This window comes from Vanessa tameamea, chromosome 5 (genome assembly GCF_037043105.1).
Source record: "Vanessa tameamea isolate UH-Manoa-2023 chromosome 5, ilVanTame1 primary haplotype, whole genome shotgun sequence".
NCBI lineage: Eukaryota > Metazoa > Arthropoda > Insecta > Lepidoptera > Nymphalidae > Vanessa > Vanessa tameamea.
In genome coordinates this window covers 3,469,598-3,496,730 of record NC_087313.1, presented here as the reverse complement: position 1 = coordinate 3,496,730, position 27,133 = coordinate 3,469,598, and the positions used below count along the sequence as shown (strand labels likewise).

Here is a 27,133-nt window from a genome sequence, read left to right as displayed (position 1 = left end):
TTTATAAATATGTAAACTTTTTAGGTTAAACTAAATGAAAATGTCGAGACTATTTAAAAAAAAAAAAGAAACTTAAAAATAGAATCATTACAACCATTTGTGTTTCAAATTAATGTCGCTAATAGAAAAGATTTATTATAAGAAGCAATTTTTCAACAAACCAACCAAAACCAATTTTTGTTACATTTAACGTTTTATTAAAAAAAAAAAAAAGAATTTTCGTTTCCAGTACCTATACAAACATACACTTAAGGATATGATATTCCGCTGTTATTAATCTAACGAACCAAACTCCAGATTTCAATTTCAATTTGTACAAAATTTTGAATACTTAGTTAAAATGTGTATTTCAAAGGCGTCTTGAAGGCGACCAGTTTATATGAGCAGTGGTGACCATTTATTCCAATATTAAATATTTTAATCAAATAAACTAAATTATTGATAGAATCCTGTCTTTTCCAGCTTTAGAAAAAGAGAAAATACATAATTTATCCACAGATTAACAGTAGAGAACGACCTCCGTGATCGAGTAGTGTATACACTCCGAGGTCCCGGGTTCGATTCCCGGCCGAGTCGATGTAGAATAAGTTCATTAGTTTTCTATGTTGTCTTGGGTCTGGGTGTTTGTGGTACCGTCGTTACATCTGATTTCCATAACACAAGTGCTTTAGCTACTTACATTGGGATCAGAGTAATGTATGTGATGTTGTCCAACATTTATTGTATTATTTGTTAAGAGAAGTATTCTTCACAATAAATATTTATAGAAAGAGTTGTCAACGCCATCTGTTGCAATTGATCACAACCACTGAGCACCATTACTAAAGTTATGTGGTTATGTGGATAAATATTTATATAATATTTTTTTTCTAGATGTCGCTGAAAGTCCTTGAATGTTATCAGATATTATTATGTTGTGTTTGAAAAAAAAACAGGGTATAAATATTAAAATTGTAATATCAAAAATTTTTTTTAAAGGCGTTTATTATTGGAGGCTTATCTAAATAAGTAAAGTATACATTTTCATTCGACTCATGCATGTTACCTAACGAATTTCTTCTCCGCGGGGTTCTAGGTGAATAGCAATAATTAACATGAAAATTCATTGGTGCTTGCTTGGCTTTGAGCCCATAATCATCATTGAGGGACGCCTTATCCGATTCATTATTTTAGTAAAATTATGGTAAAAATGAAACTAATCTAGTGCAAATATATCTAGTAAAAATTGTCTATATTCTTCAGTTTTTACCGAATAAGCTATTCTGACATTAGCCTTTTCCTTTTCCACGAATATATTGGTAGTCACACCTCTTTTATCGCCTGTAAATAAAACATACACCATTAACAGCCTGTAAATTTCTCACTGCTGGGCTAAGGCCTCCTCCACTTTTGAGGAAAAGGTCTGGAGCATATTCCACCACGCTGCTCCAATGCGGATTGGTGAACGCACATGTGGCAGAATTTCGTTTAAATAAAACATGCTTTTTTTCATAGCCGAGCACGAGATGAATTATAAGCACAAATTGAGTACTGTTAAATTTTTTTTGAAATACTATGTACCTATCTATAATTATAAAAAAAATAAAGCCTCTTGAAGGATAGGCTTTAGGATAACTCCAGCATTGTTTCCATGCGGGTTAACAAGTGAGAGAATTTTATAAGAATATAAATGTAGACATATTTAAGACAGTGATATTAACAAAAAAGAAACTAATATAAAAACATTACCACATAATATTATATCGTTTTTAGAGAACTTGTATTCGTCAACTAAATCAGGCTTAACGGCTAAAGCTACGGTTGCAGGGTCGAGGGCCTGCCACCTATCCTCTGTTTTCAAAGATATTCTTTCATACAAATTTTGTGCTTTCATGATATCTGTATTGATTGCTCCTAATACTTCTTCTCTCCAAGTCTGAAAATTTTGAGGCATTATTTTAAAAGTATACATTTATTTATCTCATTGCACGTACATACTTTTCAACAGACTCCCTAACTAGGAACCTTCCTTGTTTGGTGAGACTTACACCCATAGGGAGCAGTGGAGATAGACTTCATGGTTGTAAGAGCAGCAGATAGTTGCAGCGTTCACTGCGCTATCCAGTTATCGTTAGTCATAATATAGATTTATGAATACAACTTAAAAATACAATATCACGTGATGACGTCACGAGCGAAACCCACCGAATAAGTGTCTTGAGCCCTTTTGATTATTCTTTATAATTTATTTTGTATCTAATTAAATTCAAAATTATGAGATGTTCAGTTGCAATTTTTTTTTCTATATTTTAGAATATTACTTTAAACTAAAATCTACCAAACAAACCTTGGAAAAATTTAAAAAGCGTTTGGTCTGGGAGAACGGGAATAAAGTCACTTTATCCGGTGTTGCGCTTTGAGCGATAATGTGATAGGCTTCTACGTCCATGTGTGCATTGAACTCTGCATTTGATATGTCTTTACCTGAAAAATATACACATTTTACTTTTTCACCATCCTGCATATTCGTATCTAATAAGGTGTGGTACCTATCTAATTCTCCAGACACTTGGTATCAAGCAGTGTTTAAATCAATACAATTTCGATTTAAGATGAATTAATTATTCTATACTTAATTCAGATATAATTGCAATAAAAAACAATTACTTACGATAGTACGCTTTGGAATACGGATCGTCATTGTATGTTTAGACAATAAATTTGTATATTTTGGACTCGTGACAGCAATTTAGTCATTTTAGAAGCAAAATTATAGGATATCTGAGTTCTTTTATTAGTTTTATAGCAGTTCATTACCGATAATATTATCTATTCAATTAAATTACACTGTGCCATTGACAATATTATAGAATCATGGAATTCTCAAACTTACTATGTATGTGTCCAGCACCGATGTACAGATGTGATAATCGGTTAAGGAAGTTGGGGTCCAATTTAATAGCCAATGCAACGTTTGTTAGTGCGCCTATTGTAATCACTGTTAGTCGACCTGCAAAATTTTTTTTAGTGATATCATATTATGCTGATTTGGATAGAGAAGTTGATTTCAATCAAAGGTTAAGCTATAGACAAATTTGTCCATATATAATTTTTCAACATCCAATTAATTAAAAATGCACAAAAGAGCTATCCGAACTATTTACAATATTAGCTCTAGGACATCATTACGCGAAAAATTTAAAGAAATAGGTGTATTAACGGCTGCTTCACAGTATATTTATGATAATATAATGTTTATACAGAAGAATACACAAAAGTATTCCATAAAAGCTGATACATACTATTAATACAAAAAATAAGAATAAACTTGTAACCTTTACTTTCCGTTTGCATACGGTACAGAGAACGTTTTTGGGCATATATAACATATATAATGAGATACCGGGAAATGTAACCAATTTACCATTTACGAAATTTAAAAAGTTTATTAAGACTAAATTAATAAATAAGTCTTATTATTCATTAAAAGAGTACTTTTTAGAAAAAAACGCCTGGGTTTAGGCTCGTGTTCCATTACAGGATACTAATTATTGTAAAAAAACAGCATTGTAAATCTGTTTATTTGAAAAGAGCAACTATGCGAGTTTCTTGCCGTTTCTTCTCGCTGGAGGCTGCTCTCCGAAACGGTGGTAGTATTTTAATATTGACGATTCAAAAACGCTTCGTTGAGAAGTTTACTTGAATAAAATTGATTTGATTTGATAATATTCTCTCGTTTGTTTCTACCTTGTGTTTTATTATATATTACAATAGTTCTTTATGTTTTCGTATATTTAAGTTTTAGTCTTAGGTATGAAAAATCTAAATATACCTTCATAAGTATTGGATAATTCAATGAGCGCTGACGTTGCATCTTGCTCCTTAGCAGGTATAAGATCTGATAATACTTCGCCAATGTCACCTAAACCATCTTTTCCATAATACTCCCCAGCATCAGGCGTCGTCACCAGTGAAGATTTTGCACCTCTGTATATAGGAACCTGGAATTTTTTAGTATAAATTTAATTCAAATTCACTTCCAAAATTACGTTTTAGAAATGTATATCATTTGCTAATACTAGTAGTTAATGGTTACTTCAGTAAGTAGATTAAGATTACATGGAAGCTTAGCTTAAACAACTATCGCTCATGTTTAACCATCGCCAATGCACCGCTATAGCAGAAACAGATATAATTGTCACATACGCAGCGACTGTTCACATATTCGCAGCTGTACTGTGTCCAATACTAATACTGTAGAGTAATACGCTAAATTCGCTAAAAGTTCAACGCGTAATGAAATAATCTTTTTATCATATCACGGTCGTTTTCTGCTTTTCGAATTTGTAGTTCTACAGTGCGATGAATATAAACGCTGCATTTAAACGAACCAAAACAAACGGTTACTTGTTTTAAAGATGTCATGGACTTTAAATTAATGATTGCGTTGTCAAGGTAATTTCAATAAAAGACGAATGGGACGTAGTTATTTAACAGCTTGTAGAATAAAGTATACGTTTTATGCAATGTATTTATATATATGTATTTACATACAATTTAGGGTGTCCCAAGACATAAGGGAAATTTTATTTTTTCGCGGAATCAAATACGCATACCGTCTATTTTTATTCGAATTGACCTCATTGACTCAAATAATAAATATTTTTGCGATTGCACAACGATAACCCGTGCCGATTCGATGGCAAACTTTTGATATGAAAATTTTGTACTGACTTACTGTAGGAGGAAATAAAGAACTTAATTTTTATTACTTATTCAAAACTCCAATACACCCAAATACTGTATTATTTATTCACATACATTGAAAAATATTATTTATGTTCAAATTTTTTTTTTAATATTTATATTTTTGGGTCAGGATAAATATTCCTCCTCAACAGTGATTAATCCATGAAAGTCTTGCATTAATCGCTCTTTCGGCTACATCGTGCTGTGTAAGATTTTCTCTATAGTTCTGTATTTTATCAGCTTTAATTATTTTCCAGTTTTCTCGGAACTTTTTATAGATCGGAATATCAGGGCTTGTAGTTACTTGACTGATTTTCGCTTCAAATATCCATTTTTAAGACCAATTCATACCGGTGATGTCGGCAAGCTAAAAATAGCATTTCTCTGTTCAGCTTCTGTTCAAGAAGCACACGGTTACCGTTTATACAAACTGTATTTGAAGCAGTAGTATCACAACAAAGAATTTGCGCTTTATCCAAGCTGCCTGTGCTTGTTCACTTCCAGTCTCGGTACAGCAATAAGTTATTATCTGTTTCCTTAATAAATAACTATAGGAAGATGTTTTTCTTTTGATTTCTGAGCATTTAAAGGAGACAAAAGCTTGTTATTCCAATGAACAAACACAACTTCCGGTACCTTACTTTGGATATCAATTTTTATTGCTTCAGCCTGTTCTTTCCGTTTCTCTGTGCGGATTCTTTGGACGGAAGACTTACTTATCGGATATTCACAAATATTATATCCAAGTACTTCAATAGTTGCTTCAAGAATGAACACAGAATCTCTCATAATCAATTGACACCTATCTAGTGCTGCTACTAATTTTGGAGTAATAAAATCTCTGCTGGGGTGTTTTGCTTATGTGTTCTTGACAAGTTTCGGTACGTCCTCTTGTAAATCTAAGTTTTCATTAGATTCAGATGATGAGTCGTATTGTAACGGTACACAAGACGACGTCGAAGGAGTCAGCTCAGACAAATATTTAGCACTTCGTTTATCTTCTACGATAGTTCTCAGAACTTTGCGCTGTTTCCTCTCTATCAGTCAATTTTTATCAACTCCTGCTGAGTGAACAGATCGGCCTAATTCTCTTTGCAACTGTATAAACACTCTTTCCTCGTTTACTTTTATTAATTGTAGTGCATCGGCGTATGCAATGTTAAACTATTTATCTAAATTGTTCACAATTTCTCGAGGGCGCTGCTACACGTCTAGTGTCTTTTGTGGATTTTTTTGCAATTCCCTTCAAACTTATTACACAATTAGGCAAATATTTAGTAGGAATATGCGCCTTTTCCCAATAGATAATGCACTCGCGAATAGTGAGATTTGCGCTTTTATTGAGAACTAAATTCACTTCACGGATATTGTAAAATAAAATTGCTAGAACTTGTCCATTAGACGGAAGTTTTGAACCCGTTATTTGATGTTTTAATTCCTCTATTAAAAATGTAGGACTGCGAAATTGCACTGACACGTTGACTGATTGAAAACAATACAAGTTCTAAACCTAAATAACAAGTAATAACAAGCACATTGACACAAAGGTCGCGTCAGCCTTACAAAGCAAGTACTGGCATGTATTGATGTAAGTCGGCACGGGTTGCCGAGGTCCTAACTACTTAAATTTGATTTATAAATGTTTTAAGATAAAAGTAAAAAAATTAATTAAGAGGGTATGCATTAAAAAAAACGACTTTGATTTTTTTGGGATACTCTACATACATGTATGTAATATATATTTATATTCTCAATATTGAATTGAACTTGAAAATAGCTAAGTTAATTAATTAAATCTAAAGAAATATCTCTTATAAAAATTGTGTTTTAACTAAGAAGGGTTACCTTAGCTGTTCATAAAATACCTTATCGTATACTAGTTAGGATATGAAAGGGTTTTAGGTATTCTTGGTTTTAGGATTTTATGCTCACTCAACAGATATTCTACCGCCAAACAGCAGTACTTAGTACTGTTGTGTTCCGGTTTAAAGAGTGAGTAAGCCAGTGTAACATAAGGGACATAACATCTTAGTTCCAGAGGTTAGTGGCGCATTGGTGATGTAGAAAATGGTTAATAATTCTTACAGCGTCATTGTCTATGGGCGATGGTGACTACTTACCATCAGGTAGCCCATTTGCTCGTCCGCCTACTTATATCATAAAAAGTAATTTTTTTGTACCGCTGACAGGATATTTCATGGTGAGCGGTTGTATTTAAAATTTGCAAGAGCTTAGCCCAGCAGTGGTATATTTTATACTAGTTTCCAACTGCAGAGGCATCTGTGTGTGAGGGAGGATAAAAATTACCCTATGTGCTATGGCAGACAATAATTTATCGGTGTGCCAAATTTCATTTAGACCCAATCAGCTATTCTCGCACGAGTGAGTAACATACATCCATTCATTGAAACTTTCGCAATTTATAATATTACTAAGACTTCTTCGTCAAAGGGCAAATCCTTGAAATCACGTTTCATTTCGAAAAAACACGGCCATATTTTATAAATAGTTTAGCATTTTGGGCAAAAATATTTCGAATATGATCTGCGTCAGATTTATTTATATACTGTACGTCATTGAGATACTAAAGCTGATGTTCGTTATTTACTTGGTGTTAGTTATGACGTTTAGTTTTATTTAATATAGGTATATTATTATCAGTAAATCAAATTTGATTACAAGTAAATACTTACGTCCTGTCTTTTAGCGACTTTTAGTATTCGCTGATTGTTTGTACACACGTTGTTTTCATTTGTGTTACCATTTCCGGTTGATAAACCAATTAGTTTAGGCCTAAAAATTAATAATGAAATTTTTAGTATGCATTAGTATTCAGATTTATCATTAAATATATGTTCAAGCATTATAAAAGTCGTAAGCTATTATCGAGTTGATAAGGCTGTAAAACCAAAAGTCGTAGGATAAAACTTCAAGGTGAACTTGAAAAAAGTAATTGAAGTTATCCTTCGAAGAACTTTATGCAGCTAGATTAGCTGCATAAAATTTGTGTCCAGTACTGTATTATGTGTGGGCTGTGTTTAGAAAAAAACCAAAAATGACCGATCGGATCATTATGATATATATGATATCAGATTGAGGGAATAGAGCGTGCTCTTGGGTTTCGCCGTATACATGTTATCTAGAATATCGCCTTCGATACAATCTCAATAATATGTACGGCAAACTTCACAACTAATGATAAGTTTTGAAGTCGATGATGTTTTCTGCTGCCAAAAAGTAATACTTAGTATCGTTGTTTTTTGGCTACAAGCATGAGTGAGGAAATTTAACTACAGGCACAAGGGACGTAACAATTTAGTTCCCAAGGTTGGTGACGCATTGACAATGTAAGGATTGTGTAACAATTCTTACAGCGCCAACATCTATGGGTGGTGACCATTTACCCTAAAATAGCCCAACCGCCCGTTCCCCTACCTATATAAATAATAAATAAATAAATATTGGACAACATCACATACATTACTCTGATCCCAATGTAAGTAGCTAAAGCACTTGTGTTATGGAAAATCAGAAGTAACGACGGTACCACAAATACCCAGACCCGAGACGACATAGAAAACTAATGAACTTTTTCTACATCGACTCGGCCGGGAATCGAACCCGGGACCTCGGAGTGGCGTACCCACGAAAACCGGTGTACACATCACTCGACCACGGAGGTCGTCGAAAAACAAAACAAATACTCTTTGTCCAAATTTAATCCATGATCTTTAGTTGAATGGAATCTTCATTCATAATCAACTAAAACTAATTTGTTTGATATGGCAATCGATTTTCCCTTCAAAGTCATTTGATTTATTACTGAACAACAAAATATAATACACGAGTCACCCATGAAAGTGTTTTTCGTATAAGAGAGCCAAAAATATTGCCATCGCATCGTCACCGCCAGCGTCGTTGTCAATTATTATTTTCGGAGATGTATCTCTGAAAAAAAATTTAAGTGTAAATATCATAATACAGTCATCATCATATGTCAGAATGTTACGTGTGAGAGTGAGAGGTACAATGTAAGAGCGAGATCATAAATGTGTAGTAAAGAAGGAGACAGCAGGAGAGATAATTATGAAAGGGTAAGCGAGGTGGATGATAAGATATAATGACGGCACGACGGACATAAGAGTAACGTACTCTTTTATAATAGCTAAGGAAATTATACAAATTGTGGATACAAACAACCTACCTGGCCTAGTAGCCTACATGTAGTCTTAAGAACATTTCACACAATTATCTAATAATTTGAAGTGTTCTTCTATAGATAGAAGAATTACGAGAAAATAACAAAAAGAAGGAGACATAATCTAAGGAAATTTACCATCTCTCCTTTACTACCATTTCTTTATTTCAATGAACATCCACAGTAAATATAAAACGACTACTAAATGACACCATTATCATTGTATTATATCTTAAAGTACAATTGTAAAAAAACAACGGCTCATAGTATGTTAGGTTAGGTTAGGTATGTAATATATCTAAAATTGGCCCGTTGCATAAACATCAATATATCTACGTTTATTATATCCAGTAAAATAAACAACATTTAATTCAATACTTACATAACAGAACTACAGGACGTTGGATATGCAAAACCCATTAACAAAACAAATATGTAATATTTAAGCATTTTTTTTATCACTATTACGAACTCTCGGTAGAACGTCCGATAAGACACTGACTTGGAATCTTTTCAATATCTACAGAGCGCATTTACATCATACAAACTGGAACGCTTATTAAATTCAATGAAACGATAATTAATTTAGACATAAGTAAAGTTTATCTTAATCGCGTATGAAGCGAGAGCCGAGATGGCTCAGTGGTTAGAACGCGTGCATCTTAACCGATGATTTCGGGTTCAAACCCAGGCAGGCACCACTGAATTTTCATGTGCTTAATTTGTGTTTATAATTCATCTCGTGCTCGGCAGTTAAGGAAAACATCGCGTGGAAAGCTGCATGTGTCTAATTTCAACGAAATTCTGCCACATGTGTATTCCACCAACCCGCATTGGAGCAGCGTGATGGAATATGATATAATATCGAAACCTTCTCCTCAAAGGAAGAGGAGGTCTTAGCCCAGCGGTGCAAAATTTACAGGCTGCTAATGTCATGTAATGCGTATGAAGCATTTAAATATGCGTTCGTGACTCGAACTCGAAATTAAATTGTATCTCGATGGAGTAAACATTCCATCCGATCCTGTAGTAGCTTCATACGTTTCGTACAGTCACTTCATACTACTTATATAAAACTCAGTTAAAGTATATTTTAGTTTGTAGAAGCATAGACTTCGAGGGATAGAAGACGTTGAAGATTTCGTTTTATGCTACATAACGTCATCTTGTCACAGGACGACTGACGATCATCATCAGTATGATGGATAATGAAAGAATCTTTCCTAAAAAGCTAATATATTTATATGGTGGAAAATAAAGAAAAGCATACGAATTTCGTTATCATAACTGAACACTTCTATATTTATTATTTCGGGCTGGGTATAATGATATGTCAAAAGTACATCGATTTAACTGCGTCATTTGCAGTTTTATTTTTCATCCAAATTGAGGATCGGGTCCTGCTTCCTGCTTTGAATATTTTTTTGTATTTCTCATAATTTCGAATTTGACCATCCAAGCCCAGTTGAAGTAATTACTATATATTGCCCCAAATTTATTGCCGCACTTCATTGCCCAAAAACAATAATAAACAAAAGGCAGACAGACTTAAAGCCATCAAGACATTCTCTGCCAACCTTTATTCTAACCAAATATTCATGACTCTTTGTTACATACAGTATCCAACTCCAACGTGGTCGCATGTCAATTTCTCTTAATGACACAATAAAAAGGGCTCTTGTCACCAGCAACGTCTTTACCCTATAAAATTAGTCATGATAATGAACTGATACAGGTCCCCTGGAATTAGAACGTACCCTAATATGCTACATGCGTTGACATATTGACCCCGTCTGGTATTAGGGAAACAATGTAAAGGGCAGGCACTGCCGGGGTAAAGGGGGTAAACCATCTATACAAATATTCGTCCCTTATGCCAATTTATAGCTTAGGCAATTTTTATGTAAATAAATTTCTTTGGTACGAAACGCCTAACCTTATATGAGCCGAGCGAACAAAGACACGCACACAGTTGCAATAAGCGTTAAATAATAAATACGTATCGATGTGTTAGTGAATGTTATTCAGCTTATAATTCCTGTATATTGGTAACAATTAAAGTAAAAATAAATGAGTAATCTTAAAATCTTACACACAGTTAATCTTAAAAATTCAAATAAAATAAAACAAATTACAATTCGCGCCAATAACAATGACTGATCGAGGACTCTGAATGAAAGTAATGGCGGTTCAACTTAGATCAGCGCGCTTTTGTTTTTTTTACTTATGCCAGTTCTATATATTAATAAAAAAAAAACATATGTACATACCCATCACGTTGCATTTTCTATGAAACACTGCTATACGCAACTCGAACACGTTCGGTCACACAAAACGGTTTGACTGAATGAGCTGTCTCATTATTGAAACTATAAATAGATAACGATAAAGTATTTGATGCTTATACAGTCTTTGTTTACGTAAATATTTAGAACATATATTGAAATTTTAATATTACATTTAACAAATATAAAATTTATTTACTTATGTCTTGAAATAGGGTGAAAGTTCATTGAACTGTATGACACAATATGCAAAATAGAAAATGTCTTTTGCGTGGGTAAGTACTACAGCGAGTGATATGAACTCGAAGCGAGAGGTCTTTGGGAGTGATGAGATTACAAATGTGTCTCACATTGTGCATAATTAATAATTGTAATGTAATGATATTAGGATTGAAGCAAGTGCTACTATATTGGAGCGCCTGATAATTTCAAAGAGCAACACGAAGCGTTCTTGTGTAACTTATATAAGTAAGTACATGTTAATATCAAGTTCAATTATTATGTACACCGTTTGACGGTGATAAGCGATTTGACCGACGTGGGCGTTAATATACGTTTTTTTTAAGTTTTCCTAATTCATCTGGTATTTTTCGTCAAGTCTTCTGTACAACCTGTATTTAAGAAGCCGGGCTAGTTCGTGCCATTTGATTTGACCAATGAACGCGATGCTAGTTGGCCGTTGGGTGGTACTAACTTCCGAGAACATATAATGTTCATGTTGCCTATTACCGAGGCGAGATATCAAATGTTAAGACATTTGTGGGTAATTCTTCTAATTTATATCGGTTACGCTACGTTCCCGATTATATTCTCAATAGTTATAAATCTCAGCTAAATCACTGTTCACCAGTGAGCCGCCTGCTCGTATGACACCTACTCCATTAAAAAAAAAAGCAACTGGGGCTAGAGCTGAGATGGCCCAGTGGTTAGAACTCGTGCATTTTAACCGATAATTGCGGGTTTAAACCCAGGCAAGCACCACATGTGTATCCACCAACCTGCATTGGAGCAGTGTGTTGGAATATGCTCCAAACCTTCTCCTCAAAGGGAGAGGAGGCCTTAACCCAGCAGTGGGAAATCAACAGGCTGTCAATGTATGTAAAAATGTACTGGGGCTATTCTACTACTTTATAACAGTTATGATACATATTCGATTCTATTTCGATCCTATTCCGACCAAACCGCAACTTTTCCTATTCGACCAACAATTGTCCATTATTTGTAAAAATAGATAAATGGTAAAACGACAACGATTACACTGCGATTCGATTACGACAAGGTGACATTTTGTTAGCAGAATTAGCTCTCACAAAAACGTAATATTCTTCATTGGTTTTATATGGTACATCGGAATCTGTATCTGCATGAGCTCGCCACGAATAATATATACGTAATTTTGTCACTTCATGACAAAAAAGTCAAAATAAATACTTTTATTTTTGGTAATCAGAAGAAACAAAGAATAGAACGTCTAGTCTTTTTGCGTTATTTTTATGAAATTTATTATTAAGTGGAAAAATATGTATGATTAACGTATCATTCAAAAATGTACTTTGGCCCTATTATGACCAGACTACAGCATAATTATGTTTTATACCTACGATCATATCATTTATATTGGTATCCGAATAAACGCTAAGCCTAATAATGAATATGACACTTTTGACGAAATTAAAGTTTGAAGGTCACACTGTTTTGGATGATAAATTCTTAATAATAATTTAATATATGTCTTGACAATAATCAGTTAGCTGTATATTATAAACATTATATACTGTTTATACCTAATATAGGAATTGTTGTCACACTCGCTTAAACGGCATAGAAGTTGACATGCTGAATGACAGTGGCTTCTCCGCAAAATGGCTTCCAGACAGTTTCAAATAACGAAAGGTAAGATAAATTTTGTTATTGCACGAAAATAATAAGTAGAATATGACATAAAACAAATCCTGCTGAGTTTCTTCTCAGGTCCGAGGTATTTGTTTCTGAACCGGTGGTCCATTTTTGTCTATCAATAAGTGTAACGCTTCAATATTGAGTAAAAACGTTTGAGCTTGACTGTATATTGTATAGAAGGAGTAACAAAAATAACTATAAAATATATATATTTATTTAATTGTTCGTAATTCCGCCGAGAATAAATCATATAACATTTTCTTGTAGTTTTCTTTCCTTACATTATAAATCACACGAGCATTAGAATCGTTCCTTGATGTAGTAAAATCATTTGTATTAACACCTCGTTGGTCTCCTGAAAAATAAATTACTTTTTAAGTCTTGATATATAATTTTATGACTAAATTTCTTAAAATTACACTCCAGATTCTTGACAAATGAAAGCTACGCCGAAATAAGTGCAATGATAAATCTATAGACACAGTAATTATTTCTACGGTGTTTTCCTTCACATCCGAGCACGAAGGTAATTATACACGCGTACATATTAAACACAAAAAAAATCATCTCAGCTTATTATTTTATGTTATTTATTTATTATGTCAAACAGTAGACACATTATCACATAACATAATATTAACAGCCTGTAATATCCCACTAAGGCCTCCTCTCCCTTTTAGGTTAAGATTTGGAACATGGAACATCACGCTGCTCCAATGCGAATTGGTGGAATACAGATGTGGCAGAATTTCGTTGAAATTAGACACATGCAGGTTTCTTCACGATGTTTAGCACGAGATGAATTATAAACACAAATTAAGCACATGAAAATTCAGTGGTGCTTGCCTGGGTTTGAACCCGCAATCAACGGTTAAGATGCACACGTTCTAACCACTGGGCCATCTCGGCTCATAATCACATGAAAATACAAAATTACATTTCAATATTATCTTCGAAAATGCTCTATTTAGAGGTAGTCTCACCATGAACTATTACATTTTACATTAACTAATCACATATATGTAAATCTCAACAAATAGAAAGATGAAACGAGTGCAATTTTACAATTTTCTCGAGTCTATCGTGAAATCTGCACAGTGCTTTGCTATATGTGTAAAAAAGTACCAAAGGGTACTTACCGCATAAAATAATACTGTTGTTAGAGTATCGTGTTTCTTGAACAATTAATGTTTCGTCCAACGCTATTGCCATCGCTGACGGGTCCAACAAGGTCCAATAAGTGCTTACATTTAGCGATAATCTTTCATATTGATTTTGAGCTTGCATAATTTTGGTATCAATAGATCCCAAAACATCTATCCTCCACTCCTGTGATTAAATAAAAAGCAAAGACTCATATAAATTAAATTGCTTATGTAGTTTATGGTATGTATTTTTTTCATATAATATAATAATATATTTTCCCAATGTTTGTTTGTTTAGGTCTAAGCTGAATTTGAAGAACTTTACATACTGATTCGGTTGCAATGATAATGCCTTTATGCCCAGCATAACTTGATTCTACAACTTAGATTAGCTATATACAGTTACAGTATAGATACGACTATGTATACTATAAGAGCTTGCTGTTTAAAACTTCTATGACGTGCAAATTCAAGTTACATAATGTTGTTTATTTACTAAAAATAAATGATTGGAGCGGGTACGCAACGAGTACGTTCGCGGTAGCCTGGGAGTACGTGACATCGCCGACAGCTCCAAGAAAGCAGGCTGCGCTGGTTTGGGCATACCAGAAGAAGATCTCCAGAGTACATAGGAAATTTAGTGACCAATCTTAAAGTTACAGGGTCAAGACTCAGAGGCCCACCTAAAACCAGATGGACAGATGTGGTCAGAAAAGATCTTAGTTCCTGCAATGTTAGCGAAAACGATACGTCAAATAGAGCGAAGTGGAAGCAAAATACTAGGAAGGCAGACCCCACCATCGGATGGGAATGATAAATGCGCAGGAGGGAGAGAGAGAGAAATGATTTGAGCGGGACGACCTAATAGCTAAATACTGAATCCAACACAAGCATAACATCAATCAACCGGTTCATAAATAAAATAGTATATTGTAGAAGATGGAAGAAGAGTGGGGAAAACATATAAAAAGCAGCGCCAACACCCGGCGCGCTCTCTTTGCTGTTCGGCTGTTATCGAGTCAACATCTCGGCAACGTCATTCTGTCCGTTGGGTTTTTCGTTAGATTGTTTCGTAATTGTTGTAATGATGTCAGAGGTCCTACATTTTTAGTTTTTGTTTAATTTAATTTTGGTTTGTTAAATTTAATTGTTTTCAAAGTAGATTCGTTTTGTAAATTGTTTTCTTGAGGGTAGTAATAAATTTGTATTTAAAAAAAATTACTTCTGGTCTTATTTCTAAGAATATAATAAAACGTTAATTATTTTTTGTATAATATTAGTGAAGGTCTCGTGATCAATGATTGATGAATGTAAAACACATTGTTATATTAAAAATGGTAATCTTCATATTCTAAAACTCTTAACATTTCGATGAGGCTTTTCTATTATCTGTACCAGTAGCAATTTTAGTATTACTACAAGTATATGTATATTGATAGTGTAACCTTTTCAATAGACAAAAACATTAAGTACTCATTAGAGCAGATAAACAAAATAACACGATCAAAATTCAAATTCATCCAGATTTTTTATTGTAAGAAACTGCCTACTATAAAACTATGATTTTTTTTTTAAAGACATAGAACTAAACAGTGTGGCCGGGGACTCATAATTCGAAATCATAATTAGTATTAACCATTATTTCTTGTATATAACTCTTCTTTGTAGCAATTTTCGATATGATTTTCATAATTAATATTATTTTTGTTGCCACTGGAAGTTAAAAAACAAAAGAAAATTCGTTCAAACTTCTCATAACCAAATAGCTGGTGCTTTCTTAGCCCGAGGTTATCGATTGCCTAACAACTAAAAGGCAATAGCGCTAACGTCTTAGCATTGTAATGCTACAGGAGATTTTCAAGCAAGTCAGCGTTTTTGAATCCTCATACCTTGCTTATTTTCTGATGTAATCTTATCTGCGAGAATGGAATTATGGTGAGCTTCTCAGGAGTACCGCTACCTGCTACGATATAATATGACTCTACGTCCATATTTGCATTGAACTCTGGTTCCGTAAAATTTTCACCTGCAAAATTCAATAGTGCTAGAATAATTAAAAAAGAAAATGGAGCAACCAGAATTGCACTCATTAACCAATTGCCATTTAAATTAAATCAGAATATTCTTAGGTAAGGGTAATCCATTTTATTAATCATTGCAATGGATGTAGATATATATATTTTTTATGGTAAAAGTAGGCAGACGGGCATACGTACGGGCCACCTGATGGTAAGTGGTGATATGACAATGGCGCTGTAAGAAATGTTTACCATACCTTACATCGCCAATTTAAACCAACCTTGGGAACTAAGATGTTATGTGTTCTGCACTTTTCACACATCCTTCAAACCGGAACACAACAATATTGAGTACTGCTGTTTGGCGGTAGAATATCTGATAATTTGATTTTACCTACCCAGACAGGCTTGCAGGCCTACCACATAGCTATGTGCAAAGTTTTTGTTTCGTGAAAAATCCGAAACTATTCAAGAAACCAAGTCAATTCGTCGTGCTTTTTGTGACTTTGAGATACAGTCAGTCAGAAAATACATCCCATTCCTAATAAATGTTATGAGATGGACTTTTTGCTAATCTTAACTAAAAATGATGTCGAATGCATAATATCAAGTACCACTACTGTACTAAATGCTTCTTCACAGTTAAGAGAAAAAATTGTTTTCAAATCAATTTTCCGCGCTCTCCGTGTTGTATTTGAGACATGCAGGTTTGAAGTAAATTAACACATAGTATAATAGTGTTTTCTCGATTGATTCTACATTCTCTGTTGAAGTCACGTGTTGTCTACTAGTTCGATTTATTTGGGTCGTTATTTTAAATAACAATATATTTACCATAAACATGTCCAGCCGCAACATAAATATGCGAGAGCCTTGACATGAAGTCTGGATCGATTCGAATCGCTAATGCAATGTTGGTGAGAGATCCCAAAGCAACTATGACGAGTTCATCTGAAATTCAATAAATATATTTTGTAAGAAAACAGCGTCATTAAAAAAGAAAATCATTTGTCATTTGACGCTCGGTAGCTGTATACCATCGAAAAAGACAGTCATTGTAATTTTTTATTCCTTTAATGAAATAAATATATAATATATTATTGCTGCGTGTTGCGTACACACACATTGAAATGGAGATATAACGAAAAATTATAGTATTTGCGCCACACGCACACAAGGAACGGAGAGTAGCCATAAAGACAAAAGTGAGTATCATGATTTTTGTCGTCTCGGCATAAGAGTCAATCTTACCCCGATGTGCCATTAGAACTACATCAATAAAATGATAGAAGATATACGAATCATCAGATTATAGTATTGATTGAGTAAATTACTAAATAAAATAAAATGTATTTTTAAAACAAATAGAATTTTCTATCATCTCGGCAACCGAATTTATACGAAGCAGTATCAACTGACACAAAAGTATCCAAAGTATTGAATAATAAATAATTATTGACGTCATATTATTTAATGTTATTATTGTTTACTGGAATTTTTACTTTTGTTTCATGTAACGAATAGATAATAAAATTTGAATATTATATCATAACCTATATTAGGATGTAATTAATGTAGGTATAATTAGTATTGTACAATATTGGTTTAGAGAATGTTTAACTGTTTTTTTTTGGCATTGGTAGGCGGACGCTTAATTCGGCCACCTAATAGCAAGTGGTCACCATTGCCGAAAAACATTCGACCTTCGAGACGTTATGTCCGTTGTGCCTGTAGTTACACTGGCTCACTCACCCTTCAAACCGGAACTCTACAGTACTGACTACTGTATTGGTACTTCATTAGCAGCCTGTAAATTTCCCACTGCTGGGCTAAGGCCTCCTCTCCCTTTTTGAGGAGAAGGTTTGGAACATATTCCACCACGCTGCTCGAATGCGGGTTGGTGGAATACACATGTGGCAGAATTTCGTTGAAATTAGACACATGCAGGTTTCCTCACGAAGTTTTCCTACACCGCTGAGCACGAGATGAATTATAAACACAAATTAAGCACATTAAATTCATTGGTGCTTGCCTGGGTTTGAACCCGAAATCATCGGTTAAGATGTAGGTACGCGTTCTAACCACTGGGCCATCTAGGCATATTGGTACTTGTCGGTAGACTATATGATGAGTGAGTTAAACCCTACCACTAAATAAAAGGCTAAATAAAAGGCTATATAAGCTGCTAGTTAGTTAAAGTTACTTTTATATTTTTATATGACGAGTATGCATCACATCATCATCAGGAGTATTTGATTCATTGATATATTTTTATATATTGTGTTCTTGTATATGTCGCTTTTAAAATTGCTTAAGTTTTCCTTATGAAATAAAAATAAACATATTTCAGAATGTATACAAACCCGAATATTTTTTAGACAACTCTATAAGGCCAAATACAGCGTGTTCCTTTTGAGCAGCAATCGGTTCATAGTTGTCTGTGTTATTATCACCCAGGCCATCGTTACCAAAAAAATGATCAGTAGGGAATTCCCCTATCAGAGCACGGGTACTGCCTCTATAGATGGCAACCTGAAATTATGGAATTTTCCTTTAATAAGAAATATTCAAGGAGCTCTTTATACGTTGGTGTAATATATATAGTCTAGTGAAAGGGCCTGTAGTCCGAAACCCGAGGACAAAATCAAACCAATCAATTCAAATCCTGGGACCGTCAAATAAAAGTCATTGGCTTATTCCTTCAAGATATTTTAGTAGCCGGACTTTGTCGGAAGCCATTTTATCGAACACTGAGCGAGAGGGATAAGAGATGTCTGTGATTGTGTACTTAACTGTCGCTAGTTTAAAATAAACTAATACTTTATTATATATATATATATATGGTTCGGCTATATATATATATATATATATATCAAAATGTATATGTATATTTATCAATTAATACAACCTCTGAAAGTTTTCGTAAAAGAAAATCGTTATATTAGCGAATTTAAAAAAATATTTATAAATGATGTTGTAAAGCCTTCGTGAAACAGTCTGTCATTGGTGAAAAAAAAAAGTTTCTGATATAGACAGTACATACCGACAGAGTGGACTTTTATCCATACTATACCCTGTACAAGATAGCTTGACCTTTTTGACAGATGGAAATTTTTCTGATCGACATAATTTTGCAATGACGAACATATTATTTTCTTAATTTAAGGATTTTAAAAATTGTAGAAATATTTTAAAAAATACATATAATACAAAAGTTCCTAAAGATTCAAGCGTTATCACAAAATTATAAGTTTTTTTCTATTATTGTTTCAAAGTAAAATTTAAATAGAAACACTGAAAATAATAGACGCTTGTACAATGTTACATCGGTCGAACGTTAGGGACGCGAATAACAGGCAGTAACTGCTACAAATATCGATTACAAAAATCCTTATTAAAGATCATTGTTAAGTTATTGTTACGAACGGGGGTCCTTTTTTTAAGGTCTCTTTGGTTAGTGGGTGGGGTTTCTTTAGCTGGTATGGTTATTTTTAGAACAATAAGTTAAAAAAAAAAAAGAATTCTATTATGAATTACGCATTCCATCGTTCCATCGACTGTTACATATGTTATATTTTGTGTTTCTCATCACTGGCCCGTCTCTCAAAAAGATCAAGCTAACTAGAACAGGGTATAATAATAAAAATACGAAAGTAACTCTCTGTTGGTCTTTCAAGCTCAAACCAGTGGACCAAATTTGATGAAGATTGCTATGAAGCAAGCTCGAACTCCATCATTTATTATTTATAGGTTTACAATATACTTCTAAAACGCGAGCGAAGTCGCAGGTGGCTACGATTAATATGACAGTGATCGGCGTCGATTTTTCAAGGGTAACTAGAGAACTACTCGAGTGTCTGAGATTAACAATTGAATAGTATCTTATCTATTATCATTACAGATCTTTATGAATTTCAGTATTATCGGGTACAATTTTTTATTACGAAAAAATAAAACAAATTTCCACAGTAAATAATTTTAACTCCGATTTAATAATTAATAGATAAAAATCGTAATTAGGAACACGATACTTGATTTCGGATAAAAATATTTTGATTTTGTAGAATTAGCCTCCAAAATCAAAAACCAGTTTTTGTAAGACTTCGAGTTCACCGAACTTAGTTAAATTTTTATTTTGTTATTGGCTGTTTACATTACAGTTATGTTATATGTACTTACATATTGTCAGGGTATTGAGGTAATTGTATTTTTTTTAAACTACTTTTCGAGGCCAAACAAAGTCATTAAAAAGATAATTGCTTTGGTTTAATTGTTTTAAATCTTTGTATAGCTGTTGGCAGAGCGTGATGGTTTCTTTTCATGCATATTATCACCCTACAATAGACTTACAAGTCGTGTCGAATATATTCCAAAAAATACAAAACAAATTCAAATGTATTGTCGTATGCCTGACAATCGTTAGTTGTTATAAAGATTTTATTTTTTTTTAGTTCTTACAATAACTACATAAGATCAGTATTCAATTCAATTAACTATTTCTAAAATTTTAATTTAAAATATGAATATAGAAACCAAAACTATGAAAAGTTATTTTTTTGTGATATTCGATAAAAATACAAATTTCGAATGATACATACGTCTCTTTAAAAATAATGACTTCTATATTGATGGTAGATAAATTAATTTAGTAATTTTTATCGATAAACCTGTAAATGTTTCTTTTATTAAGAAATAGTCGTACTTCGAAATCGCTAGACCTAAAGTCAAATAATTCAACAATTTTCCACAAACGGTCCTGATTCACCAAAATGGTGTTCCACCGGGATACATTTTAGGCCCTATTTTATTTCTAGTACATATTTATAAATATAATCTTCCTTTCCTTTAAAGGTATTTGCAATATTGTAATATTTGCTTACGATGTTATTTTAAAAGTAGGAAACTGACTAAACAATATGATGATGTAGGCAATGAAATTATCACATTTTAGGAAGAACTTAAGATATAAAATTTCAGCGGAATCTTCATTTATCGTATCTGAAAGAAAGTCGAAGATCCCCAACGTGCGTGATTAGATAACTTAGACTAAGACTTAACTGATGTTGTTACCACGCGATTGTTTTGGTTATTTTTATAGTATTATATCTTGCGATTATTACTTAGACATAAAGCTAAATTTTGAAACCGTCACAATTCTAAAATGGATTTTTATATTATATCGTAACAAACGGCTTAAGATTTTTATAACGAAGTAAAAATACAGTTAAAAATATATATAAATAAGTATACTATAAACAATAATATTTATGATTGTCGAATTATGAATTAAATATGTATTATAATATACTATTATACATTTAGCAGATATAACCTTTGTCAAATAATAATTTAAATATTTAGTCAAAAAAATATTAAAATAAGGCACGTTTTTCTGTAAAAGAATGTATTGACATATGATCAAAAGCTTCGAATTAGTATTTATCGATCAGCTATCATCAATTGCATGCGATTATGATTATCGCAGTCGGATAAATGGAGTTATTAATTAACTTTTTGCTGATAATTTTCAGTAGAATCAACATTCCGAACAGCTGGTTTAGTTTGAATGCAATTTATATAACGATGATTCAATACTGCTCCAATTTCCTTACTTGAATGTGTATTAAGTTTCGATTTAATTAATCTTGTATAATTAATATTCATAAGTTCCTATCATTACTTGTGGGTGATTACGAATAATTGAATATCTAATTTAACGTTACTTATTTTACATTTAAATTCAACAACTTTATGTCAACTAAATAGTTTTAAGTCCTGAATTTCACTGTTTGATATCACTTCTGTTTCTTTAAAAAGTTAGGTGAGCTAATTATTTAATTAATTTATTTATTTATTGCGTAATATGATATGTGACACGTTAAATACAATTCTGAAATAACACATATCTGTCGTACTCACGTCCCTCCTGTTAGCAACTGTGAGTATTCGTTGTGTGTTGTTAAATACTTGATCTTCGTCGACGTTCCCATGGGTTGTTGTGAGTGCAATTACTTCTGGTCTGAAATTTTTAAATATCTTACATAAAACTAATGGTAAATAATTAAAATTAAAAAAAAAAAAACATTTTTTTTTTATTTTAGACTTTATGAAATGTTTTTACAAACAATTGATTTAAATAAATTATCCGCTTCACTTAGAGACTCGAAATTTCCAATCCATTTTTAACGCACAGATTACAAAATAGAATATCTTATTGTAAGTGTACAATAAATAATGTACATAACAATTAATTATTATGTCACGTTGAAGACTAAACTATTATAGTTTTATGAATATATTATTCGTTTATTGTTGTAAGATACACCGTTGGTACGTTACGTATACGTACAGTACGTAACGTTCGAACATATTCGCCCATTATTATGATAATGAAATCACAAATCACAAGTTCGTTTTAAAATAATAAAGTATTATATTTTTAAGGAATTACTTAAGTGAATTCTTACACACATTACATCAATATACGAGTACTTTACACGTATATAACCAAGTCAGTGTTAAAATACATATCGAGTTGCAACCTTGGAAATAGATGAAAGTTGAACGACTATCGTAATTTGCGCTGATTGAACTGATTGGATGATGAATTCAGGATATGTGTGGACTCTCTAAAGGCCTCGTCTTGCGCTTTAGGCTCGTTATAGTTATAGTATTACTTTACAATTATTTATGACCATCACCGAAACGTATTTTTATTGAGTTTTTTTAATATATTTTTAGTAATGTTTTGCATTAATTTGAGATCAACATAATAAAATTCAATGTTGTCGAATTTATTTAATTGTTTAACTAAACGATTATTTTTTATTAGTCACATTGTTATATACATATTCAGTACTAAATAGTACTGAATAGTATAGTTACTAAATACTACTGAGTAATATTGATTTCGTTGAGTATCAAATGAAGGAAATATTTTTAGTTTAATTATTTTTCCATTAGAAACTTACCCGTCATAGTACTCTTCGTATAATAAACCCATAAATATTGCCATCACGTCGTCTGCTCCGCCATCATGATCTATTACTATCTTCTGTCTCACTCGAGAAGGTACAGCAGTGGAATAACTAACAACGATAAAATTAAAAATAATATATATTTTAAAAATAATAAATTTTTAAATATAGAATTTGCAAAATATGTAGTATTTTATATTTATAACTAGTCTTCTAGTGTTCCATTAAAAAAAAAAAAGGATTATTCCAACTAATTGAAAAGTAAACTAGAATAAGGTACTGAACTGTTTTTGTTTTTCCTGTTTTTACACAGATATTATTATTATCGGTACGATCATTTATTAAGCATCGATGTATTAATTTATTAGTAAGAAATAAACGTAATTTCTATATATTAAAAAAAATATATATATGTTAAATTTGCATAATGAATTAATACAAAAAATACATTTTAAAATACTTACCTGCTCGATACTACAAAGAACAATAAAAAATAAATAAACGCAACCATCACTGGAATCAAAATGGCAAATGCCAATTTGTGAATCGGAATCAACATTTAAGTATCTCTTAAATACTAGCCGTCCTTATCTCGACAGCTAAAATATTATATATCTGAACTCTTCACACATTTTTTTATACTATTAAAAACTTTATCCTGTCTTTGTATAATTTAGCAAATATTACGATGTTATATGATAAAAAAAAATATACGTATAGATTCCTTGAATACATTGCACGGTAGATGCCACAAACTTGTTTGAATTAATTAATTGTTTTCCGTTTTAAAAATCCTAATCTCGGATATTAAATACTTTATTAGACGAAGAATCATATAAATACTCCTTCCTATCAAAATGACATTTACTCATCTTATCATCTTATGACAAATAAGTATTAATTCCAATATTAACCTATATTTAATAATGAATCTTATTTTATTTAGGATACAGATCAGATTCATTTAATCAGAAATTTAGTAATCTAGAACAAAAGTTTATACCTTTGCTGATAATATTAAGAGCCCTTCTATTTGATGTGAAGTGTATGAATAGTTTATGTTTTGTATCCGCTTTTTCTTACAAGACCTTTTTAATATTTAAATTTCTCGTAATAAAAAACATATTAAAAAAATTAAAAATAATTTTGACGTGTTTTGTGTAGATATGATAACATATTGAATATGAAATATTGAAACGTATAACTTAGTACATGCGTGTTTAGTACGAGTATATGGAAGTGTCAATAAAAAAAATTAATAGATTTTCTTAGGTTCAATATTTAAAACGTAATATTAACCTATAGAAGTTTCTATTGGAACTTTAACAAGAAATCTTTCATAAATGGAAATGAAATGACAACGGTAGGATTACAGGAATTTAAATGATTGAATTTAATTTTAAAATTGGAACATTATCTTTTTTTATGCAAAAAATAATATGTATTATAAATAGTTCATAATCTATACCAATATTATAAATGCGGAAGTAACTCTTTCAGTTATCTCTTCACGCATAAACTGCTGAACCGACTAAGAAGACATTTAACGTCGAGATAGTCCCGGTATAGGTTACATCGCCAATTATGGCAACTAAGATGGTCCTTGTGCCTGTATTTACATTGGCTCAACCTTGAATTCGGAACACAACAATACTAATTATTGCTGTTTCGCGGGAGAATATCTGCAATGGGTCGCACCTACCCAAGTGGGGTTGCATAAAGTTCTACCACCAAGTAAAAGTAGAGCATAATTGTTGTAAATTTGCTTATAACTCTTTATAAATGACTGCCTCGTTGGTCTAGTAGCTAGATAAGACCGTAATACTCGTAGTACGGGGGTTCAAACCCCAGGTCAGGCCGATAAAGAAATATTGGGTTTTCTTTGCGAAATATTCTCAGTAACAGCTCTGACTCCGGATGTTGGAAGTGTGTACCCTCCCATACCTCGGAAGTCATGTAAAGTTGGTTCTGCTCCTGAAACGGTTTCCGGTCGTGTCGAATTTTCCCTCCCATCTGATTATGGTAGGGAGGGAATAGATAGTTCTTCTGTGTTTTATGTCAGTTATGCACTTTAATGTGACCTCTGTAGTTGCCTAGTCTCCTTTAAGATTGATCGCCGTGACCAAAATAGGTTGAGACGGCATCGTCAGTATATTCTTAAATCTTCATGTATAAGCCAATATGGTTGAACAGAATGGTGGAATCAACTGCAAACTTCCACCTCATATATAATAAGATACCGGGAAATGTAACCAATTTACCATTTACGAAATTTAAAAAGTTTATTAAGACTAAATTAATAAATAAGTCTTATTATTCATTAAAGGAGTACTTTTTAGAAAAAAGCGCCTGGATTTAAGCTCGGGTTCCATCACAGGACACTAATTATTGTAAAAAACAGCATTGTAAATCTGTTTATTTGAAAAGAGCAACTATGCGAGTTTCTTGCCGTTTCTTCTCGCTGGAGGCTGCTTTCCGAAACGGTGGTAGTTTTTTAATATCGACGATTCAAAAACGCTTCGTTGTGAAGTTTACTTGAATAAAATTGATTTGATTTGATTTGAATCACTCACCCTTCAAACCGGAACACAACAATACTGAGTACTGTTGTTTGACAGTAGAATATTTTATGAGTGGGTGGTACCTAAACAGACGGGCTTGCACAAAGCCCTATCACCAAGTAAATTATTAATTAATTCAGAGTGACTACAAATAATCTAATTAATAAATGGACATGTGACCTTTCTCAATAAACTTTTACTAATGGCCATGTAAGTACTTAGGAATTTACAACATTTCCTACAATACCAAGGTAATAAACTCTCATACTACATGTAATTACAAATGTATTGGTTTCCGGCATAGACTCTACTCATAAATTTTCTAACGAATCTAATAAACAAAAATTTTGACAAAAAAAAACCGACTTCAAAAGAAACAAATTAATATGCTCTAAAAAGTAAAAAATAATTGCGTATTATTGTACAACTTAATAATCATGTTACTTATTCTACTTACTTACTTATGTAGGTTCGATCTTCGTATTTCTACGCAAGTAGATAAGTATGTACCTACCCACTTTAAATTTAACTTAACACATACCTATGAATAACAAACAATGATCAAAATATTTTTTAGATTTATCCTATGTAAAATGTAATTAAAAATATTTAGACTACTTAAAAGTCATCAAAGTTATTACGATAATATAATATTGTTACAATTTTTGTTATTTTTGAAGTCGGTGTCAGCCAAGGTAACGCTACAATATACCTAGCAAATTTTATACTAACAACCACATTAAACACAAGCAAACCGTGAAACGAAAATATAGGCGATATTTTACACAAGAAATTGATTATCGATCGATTTTATCATTATGGGTATGGCGCAGTCTACAACACAGCACGAGCAGAAGAGCACAGAATACACTCTCCTCCAAAACAAACAAAACCTCACGGGAACCACACGGGAAGCACTAGCTTTCTAATTAAAAAAAAATCATCAAAATCGGTTCACCCAGTCAAAAGTTCTGAGGTAACAAACATAAAAAAAAAATACGGACGAATTGATAACCTCCTTATTTTTGAAGTCGGTTAATAAATAAATCTTAGTAAGCATTGATATAATATTTATGGAAAAAATATGCTGATCAAGAACAATATTTGTGGATACTAATATCATTGTAAATCTGTTTTGTTTTCACGTCAACTATGCGAGTTTCTTGCCTTTAGCTCTCCTTTTCGAAGCTGCTTTCCGTAACGGATGATAATTAAAATATTGACGATTCAGTAAGTAATTGGAAGTTAAATTATTTTAAAATTTAAAATATATAGAATTTGAAATCGAAAAAAAATTACACCCTTAGGCATATAAATACATA

General features: G+C 32.4%; 2 protein-coding genes across 3 annotated transcripts; both read right to left on the bottom strand.

Annotated features, from left to right (window-relative positions):
• Positions 1 to 939: 939 nt before the first annotated feature.
• Positions 940 to 11,237, bottom strand: LOC135194835 (inosine-uridine preferring nucleoside hydrolase-like). 2 transcript variants are annotated; one of them, XM_064220934.1, is made up of 8 exons: positions 11,197 to 11,237; positions 8,581 to 8,676; positions 7,422 to 7,521; positions 3,812 to 3,980; positions 2,873 to 2,989; positions 2,327 to 2,463; positions 1,729 to 1,915; positions 940 to 1,320 (listed from the first exon to the last, which is right to left on the bottom strand). In XM_064220934.1, the coding sequence occupies exons 1-8, from the start codon at positions 11,208 to 11,210 to the stop codon at positions 1,196 to 1,198; spliced, it is 945 nt and encodes a 314-aa protein (XP_064077004.1). In that variant the 5' UTR covers positions 11,211 to 11,237; the 3' UTR covers positions 940 to 1,195. The 2 variants fall into 2 exon arrangements, with proteins under 2 accessions (XP_064077004.1, XP_064077003.1); XM_064220933.1 differs by lacking the exon at positions 11,197 to 11,237 and adding an exon at positions 9,309 to 9,537.
• A 2,071-nt stretch (positions 11,238 to 13,308) lies between these two features.
• LOC113392713 (uncharacterized) lies at positions 13,309 to 23,916 on the bottom strand. Its single transcript, XM_026629258.2, has 8 exons — positions 23,715 to 23,916; positions 23,245 to 23,361; positions 22,193 to 22,292; positions 18,637 to 18,805; positions 17,108 to 17,224; positions 16,145 to 16,281; positions 14,250 to 14,439; positions 13,309 to 13,465 (listed from the first exon to the last, which is right to left on the bottom strand). Exons 1-8 carry the CDS (start codon positions 23,807 to 23,809, stop codon positions 13,323 to 13,325), a joined length of 1,068 nt encoding a protein of 355 aa, XP_026485043.2. The 5' UTR covers positions 23,810 to 23,916; the 3' UTR covers positions 13,309 to 13,322.
• Between the last annotated feature and the right edge of the window lie 3,217 nt (positions 23,917 to 27,133).